Below are 25,522 nucleotides of genomic sequence, written 5' to 3' on the forward strand. Positions count from 1 at the left end.
GTTTTACTGTCCACGTGTAGCGTTAATTGGCCAACGACACCCCCCACCCACCCCTTCGGCATCCAGAATACCATTTATCTGGACAAAACAGTTTCGCTTAGGTAACGCTGAAGTCTGTTCATGACCTCTGGATGATTCTTTTACTATCGCAAGTGTGTAACGAACGGATCCAGATTGCCTGAATTCATATTTGTTCGCTGAATGGACTGGTACAAATAACGGAAAAGGTTTGCGCATGCGCAGTGGGATCTGCTGATCGGTGGCGCCATTGTTTGACGGAGATGTAGTTTAGGTTTTCCTGTCTACAATGGGCAGTTAACTGTACGGAAACTACAGAAAGACTACAACTCCCGGGGAAAACTGCGCCTCCTTTTTCCCCCTTCCCTCTTCGCACAGGGGGAGTAGTCACAGCTGGAAGGATAATAAGATGCGCATGAATTTATTATCTGAAATAAGGGCTAAAAGACAACAAATGGACGATTCAGTTGGTGTTAGCAAGCCCTTAAGCGAGTTTTCAGTTGGTATGTGTTTTAGTCAAGTTACGCTTTCATGGTGACTTTCAACAAAGTGCAGGTTAAACTTGAGACGTCGCTTTCCTTAGTTGATGGAGATTCAAAGTTTGCTCGGTCCACTCGCATTGGAAAGAAATGCCTCCTTCGATGACTGTGAAGGTAAAGTATCGCTTTTAAAAGCATTCAAAGCGACGTTTGGCTTTAAAGCGGCAACGAAGTTGTACTTTATATGTGCATGTTGAACCTTGTTTAACTTTTGTTGTTAATGTCTGATCTCCGATTGTGTGCTACAAGCATAGTGGTTGTAGATGGGAGGAGTACAGATGTTTCAACGCCTCACTTCCAGATGTTAATGGCTTTTGAATTTTTGACATATCGGAATGCTTTGCTCTTTCAGGTTTAGCGTATCATAGCGTATCATACTATTGTTTTCATCCACTTTAAACTGCCCGAAGCCCACCAAATGCTTAAAAAAGTAGATGCCATCATTACAACTGACTGATTAATGACCAAATGATGAATTGTAGTTCCTTCAACATAGACGTTTTACTTTGGGCAGCTATGAGAAAGAGGTGTAAAATGAAGTTGTGGGGCCTATCATAACAGTGATGTAATAATAATAATACAGCAAAGCGCAGCAACGTTCAAACGCTCCAAACACAGAAATGATCCATAACCAAAAACACACAACACACCATTAAAAGGATGCTCCAAATAAGAAATACGGCAGTCACTTAACAGGATCAAAAGCAAATGCAAAAGAAAAATGCTGCAAATGCCAAAACAAGCACAAACCCCCAAAATACCTGCATGAGACAAATGCTGCAAGTTTCGTAACAAAGCAAAGGTTTTGGCTGCAATGTTTTATAATATAGAAGAACCATTAACGATTTACGTAGCTAATGTTAATGTTAGAATGAGACCACTTAGACCTGTGTTTAACAAAGTCAAAAAGAAAAATGTACCTTTTCATTCCGCCTCTTCAAAAGTCAGCCAATGTCATGAAGACGGACATCCCTCAGGTCTGGCTCCCCTGGTAGCCTGGAAAACTTTTTTGTTCACCTTTGAGTTTGTCACTGAAGCTTTTCTTTTGCATTTCATTTTGCAGTGATTTTGTGACTACAGAATTTTTAATTGGCAACAGAGTTTTTGGTTTTGGATCATTTCTGTGTTTGAAGCGTTTGGACGTTGCTGCGCTTTTGCCCCCATTGGCCACCGTAGTTTGTAGACCGAAACCTAGTTTAGTATTAATTGCATCATCTTTATAGTACAACATTTTGCAAGGATAAGAAATGCCATCCCATCTATCTTTTATACTGCTTGCTCTCATTAGGTTTACCAGTGAGCTGGAGCCTATCCCAGCTGACTTTGGCCAAAAGGTGGAGTACACCCTGGACTGGTCACTAGCCACATACACACCTGCGGACAATTTAAGAGTTTCCAGTTAATCTAACATTCATGTTTTGGGGATGTGGGAGGAAGTCGGAGAACATTCAAAATCCACACAGATCTGTTCCAACAGAGACTCAAACTCTTGGTCTCCTGACTGGGAGGCTGACATGCTAACCACTGGGTCACTGTGCGGCCTAGATAAGAAATGGACACCAAAACGTGAAATTACAGATTTAAAAAAACAGATTAAAAAAAGATTTAAAAAAATGTATGTAATGGGACACACCTATTTCGCCTACAAAGCCCACTATTAAAACACCTCCAAAAACCAACAAGGTTTTATCATTTTATATACATGCTGTAACCATGTAACAACAGGCACATTCATGATAACCTGTGATACTTGCAGTATTTTGCCGTACTTTGGTTGTTTTAAGCATTCCCGGAATTTCCTTCCTGGGCGTATTGATTTCACATGAGAACAGAGAAACGAACGCAACACCTAGCTTGAACTTTTCCAAACTCAAAAACAAAAACGCAGTAGCAGTGATCACAACTCCAATATGTACTGCTACCTTTTCGGTAGTGGCCTGACGCATTGTGAGCGCGGTGCTGACACGCGATGAGTGAGTGTGTGGTGAAGCTAGTTGCTAGCCGGCAAGTAGCTAGCCGGTGTGGAGTGGCAAGGTGTCACTACGCCATTAAAGTAATTCTTCAGCATAACAATGTTAACAATAATAACAATGTTGTTGCAGCTTGGTTAATATACAGGTCACGTTATGTAAATGGAGCTTTTTGGAGATTTTTTCAGAAGGCTTTTTAAGCGGAATAGTTGCATCCCATTATACGCAGAAAAGAGAAAAACTTGTGTGTTCAAGTCTCACATAAGGATTGTGGGTGATGGGCAAAATAAAAAAAAAGTGCTCTTTTCCTTTTAAAGCTGCTTTATATCACCGACTCAGAAAGAACACCGCCAATGGCTTGTTTGTTACCAATAGTGGTTTAAGAGAACAGATTTAACAAATAAATGTCTATATTTATCACAAATTGAAGTTAAACTCTAAAAGAATTGCCGTTCGGGCTGAGTAAGACGACTGGCGCTCAGGCTGTACTGCACTGTTTCGTCATAAAAGAGATGTTCAAGAAGAAAAGGATATAAAAAGTGATGCTATGGTGGTTGTTATATTCCTCTTGAGCCGTGTGAGTGAAACCATATACTTTTCCAAACACTGCTTTTGTAACATAACGTTATCCTTTTGTTGTGTGCGCGTGCATGGGGGGGGGGCTGTAGCTTACATGGTCGCACCAGAAAGAGCGGGGTATAAGGCTTGCAGCTCGTGCCCTCTAAACCGCTACAAACAGAAGCTTTAATGTTGTGAAATATTTACATTATCAATGCATATGTTTTCTTTTGCTGACAGGCTTCCTGTGGTCAGAGTGGATCAGTGACTTCAGTAAAAACAAGAAGCACCACTTGAAGATATGACGTCGGTGATATTACGGAATGTTCAGATACTTTTTTTCATCTGGTGAACAACTGTGCAGTGTGGGACCACTGATGCCTCCTGATTTATAAGTTCAAGTTGACACTCTGGAAAACCCTACAATGCTGACTCACTAAGACTGATGAGTACCAACGATATTCCCCACCAAACATCCCATCACGGAACCCTGTAGTATTCAGCTTTGCAAGTCGCCATTGGAAAAAAGCCAATGTCTGCCTCCTCTCCCACGTCCTTACCTCGAGCCTACCTCCACTCTCTCCATCCGCACCACCCAACCTTGCCGGCCATTCTGTCCCCATCCCCGGCTGGACCGCTCTACACGCGGCTCTCCAACGGAAGTCACAGTGCCCCCAGCCCCACCAACTCTGGTAGCTCTTTCCATGGGGTGTCCTTCCTGCTACAGATTGGACTGACCAGGGAGACTGTGAACCTGGAGGCCAGTGACTTGTCGCTGTCCGCTGTCAAGGACCTGGTGTGCTCTATAGTGGACCAGAAGGTAAGGATCTCTTCTAAAATGTCAAATAGCTGTTTTTGATTATATGTTCAGTTTTCTCTTAACGTCTCCTTAAGTGAAAAGTTCTTCACAAACACATTGATACACACTGCTACTTTGTTTTCAAACTCAAGCGGCTATTCTGAAAGGCAGCAGTGGACCAACATGCTGCATCAGCATGTGTTTTGTCAACTTACCATATTCATCTATTGAGGTGTTCCAAAACAAACATCTGGGCCTCCTGCCCTGAGACTGACACAGCAAAAGCACACACACAATAGCTGTGGTGATCCTTCTTTCTCATGACAGTTTGATGGTGACATTGCATTTTCATGCAAATGTCCCGAAAGTTGCACAAACTCGCTAAATAAATACTCTGCGGTTTTACACTTGCCAAAGACACCCTCAGCATAGGAAGTAATCTGAATGCAACTTCAGTTTGTAACATAATATGTGCTACCAACTATTACTGTAACCTGAAAATGGAGTATAAGGTTTTTATGTTATTGGCTTTACAAAAAGTCACTAAATGACGGCGTAGCCTAATTTGCATGATTGTCTGTGATACGTGCATGTAATTGTAATGGACGTTGCAAGAAAGAGGATAATGTTGTGGCCTGTGAGTGCTTTGATAGGGTGAGGGACCCACAGCAGCACCCACTGCTTGTTGAGAACAGAGATAGGTGCTTTCATATCCGTCTCCACGGCTATGTTCACACTGCAAGGTATGATGCTCAATTTGGATTTTTTATTAAAATACCATTTAAAAAAAAAATTGGTCCGGGAAGTGACGCGTATGTGCAAAAGCGATGTCACCCGCTTCTGCTGTGTGGTTACAAAAGCAAATATTGCCGCATTTTGTGCTCTCCTCTGCGTGTTTGTGGCAATTTCAAGGATTTTGTGCAACAGGAGTTTACATATTCTTTACGAAATGATTATGGGGCCTATCCACGCGGAAACATTTTCAGGTCGTAACAGCAAAGTATTCAATCGTTTCAGCTTGTCATCCACATGGAAACGATGTTCTGGGTGCCCTGAAAAGGTATTTTTTGAAAATGGCTTCCAGAATGGTAAAATCTGAAAACGCCGGCTTGTCGTTTCCGTGTAGACGGGCAAATCGGTTGCTTTTTGAAAACAATGACATCACCGATCTGTCGCAGTCACATGACCAGTAGTGAGCTTTGACGACAACATAGACATAAGACAACATAATCTGAATATTTCAACAGGCAGTCGACATTCTCTTGATATTTTGTTGTATTATACTCCAAAATCACTCGCAGAAGTAATTCCACTTTGTCGTAAGTCTAGACGAGCCTTGGAAAGCGGAAGACGGTGGACTGTATGCGCATGGGTTCTTTCTTACGCTATAACTTTGTGCGTCACGTAGTTCCGTCTGCGTGTCTGTTTACAGCGTCACATGTAGGTGTGCCTTGTGTATTGCATGGTTTTCACCCAGTGATCCATTCCTATCTGGATGCAACAATTTACTAAACTGGAACAGTGTGGACGCACATCCCAGGAACGTGTCCGTGTGGACAGGTCCTAATATTAAGAAGACAGAAGGCAAGGCTTTTGGCTATGGCAGTTTGTGGAGAACTTGCTGCGGTCTGTGTTCCGAGGAACAGGAGCCAGGAGTGGTGGGACATTGATGTGAGTTCACTGACACTTCTCTTTGAAATCATTTTCAGATGACAAGAATAACTATGTCGGTGAGTACCTTTTATCCAAGTCTCGAGAAGCACGGCAAAGCATGCCTTTTGATGACGTGTAATTCGGATATATGTGACCTGACCATTCAGCATGCAGACTGATATGTATCAGATTTATATTTACATATGAACGAGGCCTGACTCGCATTTTTAAATATCGGAATTGCACTGTTCACACTGACATGAAAAAATCAGATACAGGTCACATATGTGCAAAAAAAATCTTCATTAACCTTCAGTGTGAACGTAGCCCAAGTCTCCAATAACAACAGAAAAAGTTGCTTTTTTTTAAAAGAACCTCTAGAAGTCTCTTAATACTCGGTAAATATAGTGACAAAGTCAGTAAGTTGGCAACGCTGTGATCCCTCCTGCTTCATCATCTTCTTCTCAAGCAGACCAGGGCCGTAAGATGTGTTAAGAAGCAGAAATACGATGCATACCGCCACCTACTGTATGAACTTGTAACAAGAAGCTACATTCACAAACCATCCCATTATCATGTGTTTATGAGTGAGGGCGAATAGGTACAGCCAAATCTATAGCCAGGATGTGTGGACCACTTTCATGATAAGCTGTTGTTTTGATTATTTGACCCCCCCAAAATTTTTGTGCAACTTTTGAGGCATATTTTTGCCAAAACATTTGGTGGGTTTCCAAATTAGTTAGACATTTAAGGATTTCCCAAAAAGTAAAAGTGTGTCATGTTCAGTCTCCTGGAATACATTGCCTGCGATAGGAGCTTGTTAAACTCTGAGATACAGCAGCTATTTCTTTTTTGTCATCTGCGCTCTGTAAGTGTTCAAGAACTGAAGACACTCACAGTTGGACATTTTTTATAGTGAAATATTTGTCATTCCTGCCTGGCATATGACTTCAGTCTATGGGTCTTTGTTCTCTTATTTTGCGTTGCAGCATAGCTTCAATATTGCCTGCGCTCTTTCACTCCACAGCCACTATGTACTTTTGCATTGTGTTGTTGCGAAGAGCCGTGAGCCTGAAAATAATTAGTCAATGGCAGCCTATTTTCTTCCAAAACCAGCTTCTACACCTCTTGCTTCCTTTACATGTGATTGTAAAGGTCCCATATTCAAAGTGTGCGTATATTTACACAAACAAACAGTCTTTCACAGTTTATTATTGGGCTTTTTCTTGGTAAACCACTGCATTTGTAGCATATTTTGTTTCTGGACTAAATCCCGTTAATTGCAGTAATGCATCAGCATAAAGCTGAACATGTTGTGCAGTTGACTTGCAATAAATCTGAAGTGAACTTCATCTTTCAAATATGCAGTGTATTTCAAGGTTGCCATCCTCTTTTTTTTTTTGGTTGTGCTGTATTGCAGATGGCTTGTTTGAATCCTTGCATACTTCATTCAGTACATGTACACTCCTGATCAAAATCTTAAGACCAGCTGAAAAATTGCTAGAGTTTGCATTTTGTACATTTGGATCTTAATGAGGTTTTAAGTAGAGCTACAATATGTAAAAACAACGAGGGGGAGTGAGACAAAAAACATTTGGAACTTGTAAACAAAAAAACAAAACAAAAACTGAAATAGGTTTTCACCTCATCAAAAGTTTAAGACCACAGGCTATAAAAGCCAAAATCTGATGAAAATTTTCAGTTTTTGTCAGGCCTTCACACGGCCATGCCCTCCTGATGGCTAAAGCTAAGAAGCTTTCTCTTTGGGAATGCGGTTGGATTGTCGAGCTTCATAATCAAGGCCTCTCGCAGCGTGCCATTGCTGCTGAGGTTGGGCGCAGTAAGAAAGTCATTCCAAATTTTTTTAAATATCCTGAGCATTATGGAACAAAAAAGTAAAGTGGTAGACCCAAAAAAATCACACCTGCGCTGAGCCTGAGGATCCGATTGGCTGTCCATAAAGACACAGGTCAGTCTTTGACCCAAATGAAGGCACTTACTGGTGCTGACTGCAGCGTAATAACCATCAGACGGCATCTGCGGGAAAAGGGTTTAAAAAACAAAAAATGAATTCAAAGACCTCGTCTCCTTCAACGCCACAAAACTGCCCGTTTAGACTTTGCCAGGGAGCATCAAACATGGGACATTGAAAGGTGGGAAAAGGTTTTATTCTCTGATGAGAAAAAATGTAACCTTCATGGTCCAGAGGGGGTCCATCATGGTCTGGGGTGCTTTTTCATTCAGTGGAACACTGGAGCTTCAGGTGGTGCGGGGTCATCAAACGGCGGATGCTTACGTGCAGATGTTGCAGCGGGCATCCCTCATGACTGAGGGCCTTCGTCTGTGTGGTAACAGCTGGGTTTTTCAACAGGACAACGCTGCAGTTCACAATGCTTGCTTGACCAAGGACTTCTTCAGGGAGAATAACATCACTTTTTTGGACCATCCTGCATGTTCCCCTCATTTAAATCCCATAGAGAACACTTGGGGATGCATGGTAAGGGAAGTGTATAAAAATGTCCACCAGTTCCAGACAGTTGATGCCCTTCGTGAAGCCATCTTCACCACTTGGAGCAATGTTCCCACTAGCCTCCTGGAAACACTCGCATCAAGCATGCCCAAACCAATTTTTGAAGTGATTAACAAGAAAGGTGGAGCTACTCATTACTGAGTCCTACTGAGAACATTTTTGTTCTGGTTTTGAGAGTTTTTTTGTTATTTGTTATGGTGGTCTTAAACTTTTGATCAGCTGATAAACAGCCTATTTCAGTTTAATTGTTTTCAATAAATGTACTCTTCCAAAGTGCTTTTTGTCTGACTTCGCCTTCTTGTTTTTGCATATTGTATCTCTACTTAAAACCTCATTAAGATCCAAATCTGCAAAATGCAAATTCTAGCAATTTTTCAACTGGTCTTAAGATTTTGATCAGGTCTGTATGTGATTAACACTGTCCAGATCCTGTTTAAATAATGAGATGGCAGTGCATCCACACATTGTATTTTTCGACCTCTTGTGTACTTCATTTGTATCTGTAATTATCATTGCCTGCATAAATGAGGGGGGCGATTAAACAATGCACTTCAATCAGCCGCTGAGACCTTACTATTTGGGCAGGTCACTCTTATATTATGATGATTAATCAACAGGGGAAAACATAAATGTGTCACTAATTTGATGAGCGTAGGGGTTGAGGGTTTGCTTCGTTTGGTGGTTTAAGTTAGGATTTAAAGAGGACAGTTAAAGGTTGACATCAGCTTGCATTCATTGGTTAGTAATATACAACTTTGTTCTGTAGAATCTCATCAGTGCACATACTGTGTATGGATACTATAATGTAGTGGCATTGCTGCAGAAATATGGAACAGGAAAAGGGTGGAACAAATCTGTGAAAGGAATTTAGTAGTGCATTGTTACACCGTTTATTGAATGACCTATATGAAGTGTTTTTCATTCTTGTCAATATACAGCATATCTTAATGTAAAAGTTCACCCTGAAGCTTTATACATTGACTTTCCAATACTTCTGGGACAATGCTATGCTTTCAACTCTGTGGGAACAATTTGGGAAAGGCACTGTTCTGTTCTCACTGTGCTCCAGTGAACAAATCAAGGCCAATACAGTAAAGGCATGCTAGGATCAGGTTGGTGTGGAAGGACTTGAAATGCATTTCTGATGAACTACACAACATTTCTCCATTCAAGAGTCAAGATTTTCTTTTTAACATGCTCAGTCATACGTGTACAACCTGCAGTAAAATGTATTAGTGACCTTTGACCTCACATGTCGTCTTCTGATTGATTGGACAAAAATTTCCCAAAGAACTCCACAATATGCGCAGCCTTTCCCGGATAGTGGACATATGCACCACCAAGACTACACTTTCTCATTATACAATAAACTCTTGACTGCATTGCTGAGCATACAGTAAATCATTTTACATTATAATTTTGTGGACATCCTTGAGACAGAACATGTCCAGAACATTCAACCACATTGTTGTGCATTTCTTCTATTAAACCATGCTAAATACAGCTGCACTGCACCAGCTGCCTCATAAAAGCCAGCCATATGGCTTTGATATCTGTGGAAATTATGACTGCAGGCCCTTTTGTGTTTCACTCCATCTTTGCCTCACGACTAGCAAAATATGCATTGCAATGGTGAACTTTATCTCTCAAATTATGCTGAACTGTGCCAACATTTTCACCTGAGGATCGCTGACCATAGCTTCGGCTGTCGCAGGATCCCACCAGTCAGCAGAACTTCCAGTGTCTGTCAGCGGGAGATTGATGTAATGTGGTAATATTACCCATCCACTTCCCCCTCCCATTTCTTTGTGCTGCAGTCTCCTCCTCTGAGGAAGAACTGCCCGACTTCACCAAATGACTCATTACTCAGTCATGCAAGAAACACGGATTGTTATCTCAACTTGTGTACATTAATTTTGGTTGAAGTGCTGTGACAAAAGTTCGGAATATTCAGAGTAATATATAGTTGAATATATAATAATTACTCAACCCTTGTTGTCAATGGTGTTTATTTCCAAAGTTATAAAGGTGCAGTAGTTTGCAATAAACCAACAAACAAAGCCATTTAAATGGCTCAACACAACTAATAAAACAAACTGAGTTTTTTGTTATTATTATTTATTGACTATCAATTGAAAGGTTGTACATTTGGAAAATATATGTAATTTGCAATGGGGGTTGAATCATTTTAGTGCACGTGGGCTTTAGTATGCACATATACACTGCATGCACAATTCATCCATGCAATTTCTAATAGGGGTGTCCCAATCCGATACTGATATCGGATATCAAGCCGATATCAGCAAAAAATCTGATTATATTGGCCCGCATCTAAAATTTCCGATTTTGGCACTCTGATAGAAGCAGTCAATTCCAGACTACGCCCTAACATGTTTATCCAGGAGCGGCTGGATAGAGCTCACGTAGTCACAACAACAGCGTGTGCTGACGTGTTAAACATGGAGTAGAAGTGATGTCAGCCATGTGTATTTTTTATGAAAGTCCAAAAAAGACGTTGCCTTGTCATGCACAAGTTTCCTATGGTGGCACAGAACCGTGAAGTTTAATAAAACCAAACTGATCACACATTTGAAGAAGGATTTTTCTCTGAAATATCCACTGCTGATAACACATTTGCAAAGTGTGAGAAACTCCCATGGGATGACAAGAAGTCATTGGCTATAACAGAAAAAAATCACCAGCCCCTGTCAGTCATGAGTAAAGTTGGGTTTAAACACTTCATAAAGCACCTACAAACTCACTATATTATGCCTAGCCTCCACTACATTGTGGATAAAACCATGCTTAAAGGGATAATTCACATTTTTTGACAGAATCTTGTGACCCCGTTGACTATTTGGAACAAAACATGAGATTTTCTCGTGGTCACGTATACAATATGTTGTTTTGGCACTATCTCAGCCAGTTTAGTATTTACTATAATTGGTACATGTGTGACTCAGCATTGAATGTTTTTCAGAGATACTTCATGACAAACTAGAGGCAGTTTGTTGTGATTAAAATGACTACCACAAGCTATGGATACAAACCTCCTTGCTGCAGCAGATACTCAGGATGTGGTTGGCCCACTGTGATAAAGGCACTGTCTCAGTCTTCCCACATTTACTGTATATTCCATGTCAAGACTTCAAGGTTGATACAGTATACTGTTCCAGAACCCTCTCTGATGGGTGTCATACCGTCTGTGTATGGTATGGATTGTGTACTACTACTACTACTGACTTGGCAAGCGTCCACTAAAAATGTTGAGTTGTTTTTTTCTGCTGATCGTACATGTTTGAACAGTTAAAACTGCACACCGCATTCTTTTCATTTAGCGGGCAATGTCAGCCTTTAAGGCAGGATATGCAAATTACAGTATCTTCAGGGGTTTTGTTGTGTGTGTGTGTGTGTGTGTGTGTGTGTGTGTACAAATGCTTTTAAGAACATTGTCAACTGTATGTGCAACTTGAAATCGTTGTCATGTAAACAGGCCCTCAGGTCTAGACATAATCAATTTTGGAGCCAGCACACACCAGAAGCGCACAGCTGCCTGTGATTGGTTGCTTTCCAGGAAACCCCTCCTTGTGACCTCTTCTCCCACCTGATTGACACTAGCTACCTGTTCAGTTATTGAAAAGCAACACGTGCGTGATGTGTACTATGTCGCACCATGTAGAGCTTGTGCTCATTAAATCAATGCACATGGGACATATAAGTGCTCGTGGAGAGTATTCTACTCGCATGTGAATCGAAACAATTTGCTCTTTTTTTGTGCCTCTTGACTTTTGTCTCATTTCTGACACCGTAATTCACTGTGTTAAAATATTACACACACGCAATGAAGATCCCATGAACAAAGTGGAGTGTTTTCGAAAAATGCCATCACACTGAATTTTTTCTGCTCCAAAAAGATTAGTTTCTGTGTATTTGCATTTATTATAATGGAAACGGAAAATGTACTTTTTAATTAATAAAGCTGCCTTATGGTGAATGTTGGCAGAAAATTATATAAATGTTCCATTTACAGTGTTGTTTGACATTTTATTTTATTTTTTTGCTACTAAAAGGGAATGATAAAGCTCTTTAGAAACCTATGGCACAGGTAATGGAACAACAAATGAAACCTTTCCTTTAAATTTTAGTTCCATAACTACTTAATATAGATGTGTCTGCCATAGATTTCCCCACAGATTGTGTCATACCTATAACTCCCAGTCAGTGGTTGAAGCCTGTATAGCTGTAATTACAGAGACAAATGGCTTGTTTCTGGAAAAGGTAGATTACATTCATGATCTTACGGTGAAACAGTATAGTATTATTAGAATGGCTTAGCATTGCTTATCACCTCGCCTCTGCAACAAATGTTGCTCTTTAATATTTTGCTGTCTGCCTTGGGTAGGTGGCGGGGGATTTTAGTTTGGAGCTGGAGAGGGCCAGCACCTTATACTGTATATTACGCTTTGTGTGCCTGGATTTATTCTTTGCTTTATTTGACCCAGGAAATGTATTGTAAGAAGTAAGGGAACATTGATTATATAAAGATGATAAAGGCACTAGTGGGCAATTGAATGGGAACTTGACTGTAGCTCACATTTACCAAAACTAACAGAAACAGATGGAAAATAAATCAACACCTTAAAGCCCCCATTTGACACAGGGTTTCATGTGTGATATACATGGGGCCAGACATTTCCTGGAAAGCACATTCAGCTCTCAAGCAAAAACAGATTACTCTTGAGTCAATATGTGGTGTTGGTATTGGTTGTGAAGACACAGTGTTATGGTGTTAGCCCAACTGAGATGACACTTAGGTATTGCAAAGCAATGGAGTTGCCTGACTTGATATCACAATTGGGACTGCTGAAGAAACACAAGTTTTCCATGTGTGACTCAAAAGGCTTTCTTGCACAAGGAATCTATCAATTTCTATGGTCTTGGAGTAATTTGTGGAAAAGGGAGAGAAGGGGAAAAAGGGAAAAACATCTCTGAAGTTAAGTGAGCTAAGTAATTTCTACCATCTGTAGTGCACATTTCTGCTGCCTCATTCTCCTTTAAATGTAAAGTGGCATGGCAGAACAGAAGGCTCAGCCACAAGAGTCAGGGAATGACAGAGTAGAGAAGGGTGGTCCTCTCCAGGGGAATGGGGCAGGCAAGGCTGGGACAGCCCTGTTGGCAGGCCTTGCAAGGGGCACAGAGAGTAGCTGATGACCTGCCATTCATTCCGTGCCAAACCATCAATAGAGAGCTGCTATGGAATACCCTTCACCATACTTAAGCCAGTGTTGGGAGATTATCCCACATCAATCCAATCTCTTCTTAATACTGCCTGAATGGACTGTAATTGTGATTATGTTGAATGATGGGAAATAGTAAATTGAACCATTTATTAATCAAGTCCCTCTGACTTTTGTCCTTGTTAAGACAATCGCCTGTGGTAATTCAGCATAAAGCACTGGCAGACTACCAACCTCCATTAAAAAAAAAAATAAATAAATAAAATAAAATAAAACATCTATGACTGCAGATAAACCATGCTCCCTGCAAGATGACGCTTCACATCCCTGGTTACGCTCATTAACAAAAATTGTTGAATAACTAACAAGCAGCAGGTTCCAAAAGTGAGTAATTTTGCATCAGGTTGACATTATTGAGCCTTGTAGTTGCATCATGTTGCAGAGTGTCTTATTCTCTGTTGTTATCACAACACTGTTTGCCTTTCCTGTCTTTTCAGTGAAGTGCGCGATCTGTCCAACCGGTAGGAAGGTGGCAGCGGAAACGCAATTAGATGTCGAAACAACAAGAATACAACATGAAACCTGGTGTGTAGTTGAGATTGTGCCTTTTAAGAAAACAATTTTGGGACTACTACGATATGTGGCTCTGTAGACCACATACAGTACAAAGTGAGGTAACCTAGAGCCACATTTGTGTGATTAGTTTGCCGTTTCATAGTTCTCAATTTCATTTTGTCTCTGTCTCTTTCTCCCGCTCTACTTGTCGTTGGTTAGTTCCCTTTGGAGCCCCTTGGAGCCCCTCCCTGTTTCCATATCCTTGGAGCCCCTCCCTGTTTCCATATTCTCTCCAATCTGCTGTGGTCAGCGAAGCAGCACAGTCTGTACAGCTGATGTTCACATAACTTCTCTCTCCACTGCACTTGCCATTATTCTTCTGTGTCTGTTTAAACATTCACAGATATTGCCTTTTGGTGTCTCCGTTTTTGACAAAAGGTGACCTCTTGAACTTTGAAAATTTGTCTGTGATTAATACAAAAAAAAAGGGACTCATAAATAGTGAAAGGGATTTAAAAAATTAAAATGTATGGCCACTAACTGATGCCTCATGGCATTTCTGCAAACAAAAACCCTGCAACAATATGTTCCTACATCCTGCCATTGCCTTATAACCTCCATCAATCTCATCCTCACATAAATTCCCCCAGGCTCACCTGTTTATTTGCCCCGCGTGAGCGCGAGATGTAGTATATATCGCACTGTATTTCTCAGGAGGAGGTGCTGCTGGAAGATCGCAGCGGAGCTATAACTCATCAGCGGTGTGCGGGGGCTGAGCCAAGCATGTCTTAGATCATCACTCTGCTCTCTTCCTGAGAAGCTTAAAGATCCTGTGACTCAGGCTTCCTCTTCTCGGCTTGCTCTCTGGACACCTTCAGCATGAGCAATGCTCATGTAGACATGCACACACACGCGCACACACACACACACAATACAGTGTACATTAAAGGAGTGGGACTTGATGTACTGATATTTACAAAATGCTGATATCACTTCTCATTTGTTAACATGCGCAGACTGACTGAAAACCCACCTGGCTCTAATTGAGGATACAGTGGCTACTAACCAAACAGTGATCTCACCGTCAATATATCACTGCTCCACTTCATTGCCTTGGCACTTACTAAGGAAGATTACTACAGAAGAGAATGTTTCTTTTAATTCAAAAAATCTAATGCTGAATGTGAAAAAAATCTGTGGGGTTGTCTTTGGATAGCCTTACCGCAACATTATGTGAAACCAGATTTTTGTCAGAGACCTACCATTGTGGCTGAGTGAAATGGGTATTGGCTATGAAGCTGAGTTAAACCTGAATTATGCTTATGCATCATCACTACAGTGGCCCTTTTGGGGACTTCTTGATCCTGTTGTAGCTCTTCGGCAGGGGCTGACTCGTGATCTGCGACAAATGTAGAAAAATGTAAAATAACACAGTGAACTAGTTTACAGGCCTGAGTGTTTGTGCAGGGAAGTAAAACCCAAAATAAACGATGATGGACATGATGGTTTTAAAATGTAAACATTACCGCATTTGAGATATGATGCTTCATACACTGTTAACATCACGGCTACTTGCAAATGTGCATCATCTTTAAGAACAATACAGATGACCTAGTTTCACGTAAAAATTGAGACTACTGATTGCTTCTTTGGTCCGGTGGTTGCACTGCTGCTAAGTGAGGTGGCAGCATTGGCAGGATGTGCAGACCCCCCCTCCCATTTTAACACTTTCCGTATACATTCGTCTCTCACTCCATCGCGTTTTGAACATCTCTCCCTCACTTTATCACGTTTTTTCACAAATTAATTTATTATTAAATAATCGCTGTTTTGTGTTTGACTATGGCTTATTATTAGTAATAAAAAAATCGGATTTAAGCAAATGTTACGTATTCTTGGCCTAAATAAGTGCTTCTCAATTATTTTCTGTTACGCCCCCACTAGGAAGAAGAAAATATTTTGTGCACCCCACTCTCTGACGCTACCATAAATAGTATGATTTGTCTATAAAGTTGTTATAAGTACACCTCTGCATAACATTTCTTATTATCATTGAAGAAAAGAAAAAATAAATATAGATCAACTACAAAGAATTTGAACTATTAACATTGTGTTATAGTCTGTAACAAAAAAGATTTTAAGTGCATCAATTTGCCATCAATTTGCCTGGGGAAAAAAAGCCTTATTTAAACCAAAAGCATTTTTTGACCGACTAATTCTGAAAAATTTAAATAATAAATTAAATAAAAATCAATAAATAATAATACATTTAGTAAATTTAAATTTAAAATGTATTTAGCTTCATGCTGTTCGCTGCCAACATTTTTAGACACAGTAAACACAAAGGCTTTTCTCGTCTGCCACCACAGTCACAGTAAGGCCAAGCGCTACATAAGCTTCATCATATTTCCTGGTCTTAGCTTTCAGGAGGCTTTCGTTTGTCTCATTATATCCGTCTCTTTTCGCATTTCTTTTCATCCCTGTTAAATATTGTTTTCATGTTGTCTCTTGAGGCATAGAAAAAGGATGCTCCTTTTTGTGTATTCCATATTTCTTCTTTGAGATGCTCCTCTATTTGCGGCATAGTTTTTTTTTTTTGTTTTGGCCGGATTTGTGGAGAATTCACGAAATGGAAGTGGAAATGATGAACTAAAAAAAAAGGCAGACCAATCACAGTTCTGCAGTACACGTCGAGGTTGGCGCAAAGTTAAACATTTATGGAAGTGCACGACAAGCTCCGGCGAAGCGTTTTGGAGGGTGAGGAGCCAGCCAGATGATTGAAATATGTCTTGGATGTCAGCTGTCTTCCTAAAGGCATATGATGTACATGCATGTGTAACGTATATACGCACTGGCGGTTTTACTCTAAGAAATGTGTTATTTAGAAATGATTTCTTATGAACAACTGCAGTGGAACCTCAGCTGAACACAGCCCATATTGGAATACTGGTTAACCTCCAATACGATCAGGGCAAATGCTGCCAAATATTGCAAGTGAAGATAGTTTTTATATCATTGGTATTGTTGGAAGAACATACTGGCTCATTCTACCATGACACAACTTTTAGTAGCTAAACCTCTGAATGAACCTCGAGCCATTCTCTGCCACAAGGATGACATGTTAGTCAGCCCACAGAGTGAAAATGTCTCTCCACATTAGCATTGCGCTCTTCTCTGGGCCATGTTCATATGGAATTCCTGTCCTCCCTTTTCAGTGGAAAAGAAGCTGATTTGACTTCTGGGGGTAGACCCACGGTCACATGAATGTGTGCCTTTATGGGGCAGTAACGGGATGAGTTTTCCCTGTTTTCAGTTGTACAAGACGCCTCCTTGAATATGAACCATTCTAGGCAAGTGCACAGTGTATTTGCACTGTCTAACTCCAGATGTAGTGTGTTTTCTTTGGCATAGACCTTTTCCATACACCGGCTGGAGAGGGGAAGCATATCCAGCAGTCCCTTGACTAATCATGGGCTGTAATTAGTTGAGTTACAGTATTTTGTATGTCTTGGCAAAAGGCTTAAAGCAATTTGCTAAATGAGCACAGCGGTGGACAGATAGTGTAGCCCAACCCTTTTATAAACTTTTCACTTTTAGCAAATTGAATTAACAATCTGTCTTTGGGTTGTTGTAAGTAACAACTCTGGACAATGTTAGTGTCGTTCTGGACAATGTAAGCAGGAGCTGTGTCCCAACAGTTACACAGTTAATTGTTCGCATTGGATGTGTTCCTCCCTACGGGAAATACATATTGGATAAGGCAAGCGGGCGGAGCATGCATGGTGAGTTCTTTATGCTGCAGAGAGTCCATGCCTACCTAAGCCTCTTTTAGACAGCGATCCTGCAAATTTGCCACATCTTATAGCAGAACCCAGCGAAGTCAAATTAGTTGGATACTGATATTTTGGAGTGAAGTGACACTGTCAGACACGGTGGAATTCAAAACGCAAAATATTGCCGTGCAACTTTATCCACTCCCATTCTTTGGAAAAAAGGTGGCAGTGTCATACTTATCTTACAGGCATGAATGAACTCACGTGTTGTTTCACCTGTATTCAGAATTGCCCAGCTTTAGACATTTTTTGTAAGTGTATTCAAAATATAAACTTGTAACGTTAGCTGTGTTTTTGTAGTTGTTAGTAGCTGACGATATCAACTACAGTATTGTTGCTCATGTTTGCAGTCAGCTCAGCCTTTAATAATGACATCAGCTATTGCCTTGTAATCGGGACATGTGTGTTTACTTTTGTTTACTCTGTGTTTACATTCAATTTGTTTCTTGCCCACACTGAATTGAGGATGTCTGGCCCATAAAATTATTCAGAAATCACTTCTGTGGAAACAGTCAAGTAGTGGAAACAATTTTCATTCTAGCATTTGCTTGTTGTACATGAATAATGTTTAATTAAACCAGTACAATCCTCCTGTTGACTTTGATAAATGATAAATGAATAGTTTTTGGCATCATGTTTTGTGGGACTTGCACAAAGTTAATGGACAGCACTTATCACCTATTTCCAATGGAGTTGTTGGTTTAGCAAATGAAATGTTTTCAAACATTTGTCCCTCTGTTGTTTTGACATAAAATACAGGTTTCTTATTTGGAAAGCATGCAGCACAAATATAATTATGACTTACATTTTTTTTTTCTGTTGTAAATGAAATGTTAAGTTCTCTTAAGACTTGATTTAGCCATATTTATGCAACAATATTCAGAGCTTATGTTGGTGTCATAGTGTAATCTGTCTCTTAGCATTATTTAAAAAAACAACAACACGAGTCAAAGGACTCATTGATGCGGTGAATAATAGCACCTTGTATCACAAATTGATCTTGTGACATTATTTATCTCGGCACTTCAAGCTAAATAACTCAACCAGTGCTTTCTACCTCCTGACCGCGGTTAAATGTTTCATAAGAACCCCTCCCCATCTTTGGTTGAGTTGAAGGTAAAAAGGTGCTAAATCCACAAGGAACAGTAAATTGCAGATTGCAGTAAAATGCAGCAAATACTGTAGTACTTCCACATTAAGAGTTACAAAGTGAGTGATAAGAATATCCACTTGTTTTTTTTTTTTGTATTTATGTTTATTTAAACCACACGTACACGCGATGTTGTGATGTTCTCAGTGTCTGTGAATGCATCTCGCAGTCAACTACTGAGGAAATGTTACGATTAAGAAGGGATTAGAGATGTCTTTGTGAGTTGGAGATACATACTGTAAATACTGTAGGTACTCACCACTACTGAATGATAATGTAAGGTCAACGAACAGATGGAATCCCAGTCATGGTGTAGCCTTCAGCATGGTCATCAGAGGCTAGCAGGCCAGAGAAGGTGTTTCTCCAAGCCGTATCTACATAATCCACTCTGCTTGGCTGTTGTAATTCCAGTAACAATTTACCAAAACATTTGAACTTGTGTTCACCTCGCTGCGACTTTTGAGGCCAGTTTGACTGTGGAAGCTAGTGCTTCTGTGGTTAAACTTTTGCATCTCAATTCACAACTGTGATGTGTTGAAGGAATGCCAAACAAAGTGCGAAATCTCGGCGCTTGACAAAAAACTATCTATAAAGACATAACCGTGTAAAAATTCTGGGCTTTCTAACAGTGGCACATGTATCATTTTAGCTGGATTATGACGAGGGCTGTCAAAAATGGTGCGTTAACGGCAGTAACTAATTTATACATTTTTTGTGTGTGAGTAACTCAACAGCAGTGTAATTGCAACATATATACTGTATGTCTTAAATGGCTTGTTTTCTCAGATTTACATTTTATACTTCAAATGTGGTTGAAGTTTGAGGCATATTTAGGGTTTAAGTCTGGATTGTGTCGCGAGTGAACAATGGTACTCGAAGAGAGAGATGAGAATCTACTCAGTCTACAATAACAGCATCAGTCAAATGTTGATCCAAAATCGGAGGAGAATGTCAATGTCAAACTCGCAGGACGGTTTGGAGAGGGGGGAGAGAGCTGTGTGGCAGAAATAAATTTTTTGGGGCGTATCGATTACTTGCAGTTTTTTGCCATTTTCTGGTGGTCCTGGAATGTAACCCCAAGGATGGGTCAGGGAAGATATTTTGGGGGTAATTTATGGACAATTTAGTTTCCAGTAAACATGACATGTTTAATGTTAATACAACTTTAATTTGTTCATTGTACTGTTAACCATTGAAGGTGAAATTCAATGACACATTTTTTTTAACACATCTACGTAATTTCAAAATATTTAACATTAGCATGTTTTTCGACTGTGCGCAGTGTCACCTGGCCTCCACGTGCACAATTGCTGTCCTTTTCATGTTTGCAACATAAATAACTTTAACAAAAACACGACTAATTTTGTTAAAAAAAAATAACTATTTTTGGACGTTGTGGTATGACATTGAGGAATTTTACACTCCAGTCTAATAGGCCATTTCTGTGGAAGTCTCATCAATATCTGAGGGACTTCCTGCAGACTAAATAAGGTGTGAGGGAGCCTGAGGTCAAGCAGCATACTTTTCCTTACGGTAATCACATGACCATCTGTCAGGCAACACTCTCAACACCACTTCCCTTTTTGCCACCCATCTTTACCACACATCACAAGTCGCACAAGCATGAACGTACAGTTGCTTAACCACATGATTTGTTGCATTCTTTTCTATTCCAACAAGAATACTTGTTTCATCTGGGATTTATCGCCCACAACACAAAGACATACAGTACAGTAAATTCATGAGTTATGATTGGGGTGTCATGAGACAAGACGATACACAACATTGGGTTCACGAGAAAGAGACAACATGATATTTTAACGTTACTTTTTTACTTGTATTTAACAGAGTCACAAAACAATGCAGGTACATTTTGAAACGTTTTATAACTTTGCATCTATGACCAAAGTATAATGAATTTAAGGTTGAACTTCTTTGCACAAATTGAAACAAAAAGAAAAACTAAACTAACCAAAATGTAAAAGTTGAAATAATGACGGCAGTTGTAGCTGCTACTACCAATCATTTATGTTGGATAGTTTGGCAATGGACATGGACACAATGAAGGGACAGACTACTAGATATAGGACTGTACCAGACAACTCTTATATTGAGCTTGAATCATAACATTGCAGCTTTGTTACAGACGTGGTGAACAAGCAATGCATGATTAAGATTCTGACTTACAAACCGCACTTGTATACTTTTATACTTTCCACAGAACAGGTCGATGTCAACTTGACTTAACAGCCAGCTATTTGTAACCAGGAGTACACAGTACACGCATAAGACTTGAACCATATACTGTATGTCAAGGCATGTCTGTTCAACTTGAGAGCTGTAGTTGTACTCAGGTTTCAGTCCGTAAAGAGCATTTTATGTGTAGCTTTCATTGTACAGAGAAATTCATGATATCGAATTTTGATGTATAGTTATGTAAAGACACAGGTAAAATAAATTGCAGTAGGTTAGTTTTATGTTTACGCTAAAAGAACTTCAGTTCCCATAATGCTTAGAGTGCCGATTCAGGAAGTAGTGCGTTTCCGAAATAGAAGCTAATATCACATGTTTTGAAGTCTTAGGCAGCAATCATGTTTTGATCTGACACATGTTAAGTAAGTTTGATCAAATGTGGAATTGCTATAGTGTATTATCATTTCCAGTAGTGATGCCATAGTTCATAGTCTGATAGGCTTCTGGCTGCTGTATTCTCGTGACACAGCTTCTCTCTTAAATGAGAAATATTGTCATGTCTTAATCTCGCAAGATCACGTGTCTCGTGACACCCACATTTCCCTCTTTAATCATTTTGGGTTTAAGCTCTACAAGAGGCGGCATGTCTGCCCCTCTGTGACATTTGGTGTTGTTGGTAATCAATAATTTCTTGTCTTGATGTAGTTTGCTTTTGGATGCTGAAATAAGACCATATTTCACATTTGTCCTGCTTTGCTCACTCACCACACCATCTTTCCTTTTTCTCCTACTTTCCCTGCTTCTGACTGTCTTTGCTCATAACAGCATTTAGCATATCAATGGCAGATTAGATCGTTTAACAAAAGCTTACTACTGCAAAGCTCTTTTCCACTCGTCTTTCCAGGCTGACTTGTGGACCTCACACACAGCTCCTCCGCTACGGGGTCTTTGGTGTGCGTGTGTGGTCGCTACCACTCCGTTCAATGGATTTGCGTTTGAAGATGACAAAAGACATGCTTAGTCACTATGGACTCCAGCGATGTATGTAAGGCGATGTGTGGGTGTTGGTGATGGAGGGCTTTAGGATTGTGGAGGTTCTGGTGGAGACTTTTCCACATGCATATTACATGCAGGAAGGAAGGAGCATGTAACCTTAATGACATGGTGCTTTATGCATGCAGGTATGTGATGTTGGAATGTGTCCGAAACTTGCTTATCTATTGTTCTTGCACCCCTGGCTTCCACTTGGTTTAATGAGGTATGGAACAAAAGAATCGTCCTCTGCCCTCTCACCCTGCAGATGCTCCTGGTGTGGAGTGAGACCTGTTTTCTGTGGAAACTTTTGCACTGAATGCCAAGAGGTGGTGACTACAGCTGGCAGCTGCACTGACAATTTTGTGTGTTCGAGTTTGTGCGTGCGGATCAGAGAGCTGGCATGTCAGCCGAGCGACAGCTTCTCAGTGACACGGCAGCCAGCACAGGAAGGATGCCCCACCTCCACTCGCCGCCTTTGGTGTTGATGATTTAAGGCTTAGGTTCCCAAAGTGGGTTACGCGTACCCCCAGGGGTACGCAAATTGTCATGGGGGTACGTGAATAAAAATGAAAAAGAAATGAACGCCTAACCCGCACGGTGGCCTAGTGGTTAGCATGTTGGCCACACAGTCAGGAGATCGGGAAGACCTGGGTTTGCATCTCCATTGAGCATCTCTGTGTGGAGTAGGTTTTCTCCCACATTCCAAAAACATGCATGTTGGGTTAATTGGCAACTCTAAATTGTCCATAGGTATGAATGTGAGTATGAATAGTTGTTTGTCTATATGTGCCCTGCGATTGGCTGGCGACCCGTCCAGGGTGTACCCCGCCTGTCGCCAGCTGGGATAGGCTCCAGCATACCTTGATGAGGATAAGCGGCATAGAAAATGGATGGATGGAAAGCGCCTAACACTCTCAATTACGAGTACGCCTGAACGCCTCACGGCACAATGATAATGGAGCAGCAAGGAGACAGCGTGAAGTTGTCCATGGCTCTGTGTACATCATATGAACAGTATGTTTGATGATTGTTTTGTGCATAAAGAGTGTTTAATCTTGAATGTTTCATTGATATTGGTATTCCAATCCCCACATGGCGCAGCAGTGAAAACCTGTAACTGTGATTGGGGCTTTATCATTAGTTTTGTGTATTTTTGTACTTAGGATACTGCTTTATTTATTCAACTTTCCTCTTCAATTTGGTATTAAATTTGGTATTTAATCCATAGCCATCGTGAGTGGACAAAAGAAATGAAGATGAAATTCAATCCATTCAAACGGAAGGATGCATCAAACAAAGGAACATCAAACTAGGATAAAATATATGTGGGACGATTACTGACCTATTTTATCAGAGATCATGTGAAACTTTATCAAAATGTGACCATGCAAAATACTAGTTTTTGACCCATTTTTTTGACCCATCCAATCCATTATGTTCAATATTTCAAGTTAATTAAGATTAAAAGGTTTATGTTTCTTTAAATGTGCAGGAGTAGGGGGGTACATGGCTTCAGGTCAAATGTCTCAAGGGGTACGTGACTGTAGTTTGGGAACCACTGAATTAAGGCAAATACCACTGATCAACTCAGAGGGTAATGAGGTTGTATAGTTTTGTGAATGGGACTTGCGGGATGTAATTTTTTCTTCATGAAGGTAAATGCAATATAAATGAGCAAAAACAGCCATTCATCCAGCCATGTTTCTACACTCCTTCTGTCCCATACCCCAATATTTTTTTACACTCCACAGGTCTGCCCTGAAAGATATAAGCCAGCACATTTGTAACACTAGATATGTGGGACCTTGAACGCTTCAAAATTCTGTTGGCTGGGCCTTGTTGTATGGTGCGGGCCCTCAATTCGGATACAGCTAATGCCTCATCTTTCAACAAATCACACAATTGGTTTTGCTGATTTGTGTGTTCAACTTTCACTTTGTCTTTCTGAAGTGTCTTTCCCCAAGAGAGGCCAGAACAGGGTCCACTCATAGTCTGTTTATATACAGAATTTGAATTTGTCTATGCTGACAGTACAGCCCTGTGGCTTTTGATGATGCAAGTCATGTGATGCACTCCTGTTTTCCCAGATCCATTAATTTATTTGTCTTTGTATCTGCTTCTTGGCAGCTAAAAGCCTGCAGGTGTCTTAACGTGCCACGTTGGCAGAGACGGTGCCAGCCCCTGTTCTCTCGGGTGACTATTGTATTGTCATGGGTGGCCCATTGTGTGTGACCCGGTTCACAGGGAAACAGCTGTTAGATCTCCCAGTGCCGGTCTGCTTGGCATTGAAATAAGGCTCATAAAACAATTTTAGTGGCCCGGATTCACTCTTGAATACCATTGATGCCGGATGTATCCAAACATCCATCTGGTTTTGATCTGCTTTATCCGCCAGGCAAAATTGATGTTATACTTTGTTGGATCGTACAACATCCTCTCCTGTAGTCCTTGAGACAGGACTCTTTTATGAGCTTTGAAAGATGTGGACATGTGAGTGTAGCACCATTGTGTTTATGTTCTTGTGATTTGTCTGTAGCTGCTCCATGATGCTATGCTGCCCTCTGAACAGGAAGTGACTCATAATTGACTTGTGCTGTGCTTCCTGAGCTGAGATTCTCCACCACTTGTTTCAGGATATTTACTTCCTCCTCATTGCAGTCTTTTTCACTGACACTCTTTTTCTTCCTCAGTCATGCTATCACACTTGTGAATGCATGAGCCCATGACCTGGATTTTCTTGGTCTGTCTAGACGGTACCAACCAAGTCAAGGCTGATTATCTGTACCTCCTTGTCTTTTTCAAAGCTCTCTTTTCTTTATTAGACATGTGAACTTACCACAGAGTAATGTTGAGCATCAATATGCATACATTCTGTCTTTTATCACATATAAGACTTAACAAGTATCTTAAACTGACTTGTCTTTACTCCCTCCAGTTCCCAGAGTGTGGCTTTTTTGGCATGTACGACAAGATCTTGTTGTTCCGCCATGACCTAAATGATGAAAACATCCTGCAGAGACTGACCTCCGCAGAAGAAATCCACGAGGGAGACCTCATAGAGGTGGTGCTCTCCGGTATGTATGTTTTCATGAGACTATAAACTTGACATACAGCTAAAACACAAAGCAATTAGAATATACAGAGAACATGAGCTAGGTACCAAACAGACACACTGGTTGGAAATTACCGAATTGCTAAAGGCCTCGTTTCCACTTGCATGCATTTTGTCCCCGCAGTTGTACGCAATTTTGTGTGCCAATGGCGTGCCAATGAGTAAATTGGTCAGAAACAGGTGTGATGTGTAATCTGTGCAGGGCTGTGAACGCACTGCAACCTATGCCTGAACGATGCGGGTGGTGCGTATCAAAGCGTGTCTCAGCGTGTCTCATTCTCATGAATGGGTTAACTTTTCACAAGTGATCATAATGCACAAAGCGCTGTCATCTAGTTAG

The 25,522-nt window shown here is 40.6% G+C and overlaps 1 protein-coding gene across 3 annotated transcripts in view; it reads left to right on the forward strand.

The window, feature by feature from the left end:
• Nucleotides 1-339: 339 nt before the first annotated feature.
• The window catches only part of prkd3 (protein kinase D3), a 47,793-nt gene continuing 22,610 nt past the window's right edge, over nt 340-25,522 (forward strand). The window contains exons 1-3 of one of the 3 annotated variants that reach the window (XM_054796811.1): nt 340-671; nt 3,326-3,905; nt 25,006-25,144. In XM_054796811.1, coding sequence (XP_054652786.1) covers nt 3,618-3,905; nt 25,006-25,144 — 427 coding nt within the window. In that variant the 5' untranslated portion in view covers nt 340-671; nt 3,326-3,617. Of the gene's footprint in view, nt 672-3,325; nt 3,906-25,005; nt 25,145-25,522 lie in introns of those variants that run through there. The other 2 variants (XM_054796810.1, XM_054796812.1) reach the window with 2 other exon arrangements.

The sequence above is a fragment of the Dunckerocampus dactyliophorus genome, chromosome 13, assembly GCF_027744805.1.
Source record: "Dunckerocampus dactyliophorus isolate RoL2022-P2 chromosome 13, RoL_Ddac_1.1, whole genome shotgun sequence".
NCBI classification, from domain to species: domain Eukaryota; kingdom Metazoa; phylum Chordata; class Actinopteri; order Syngnathiformes; family Syngnathidae; genus Dunckerocampus; species Dunckerocampus dactyliophorus.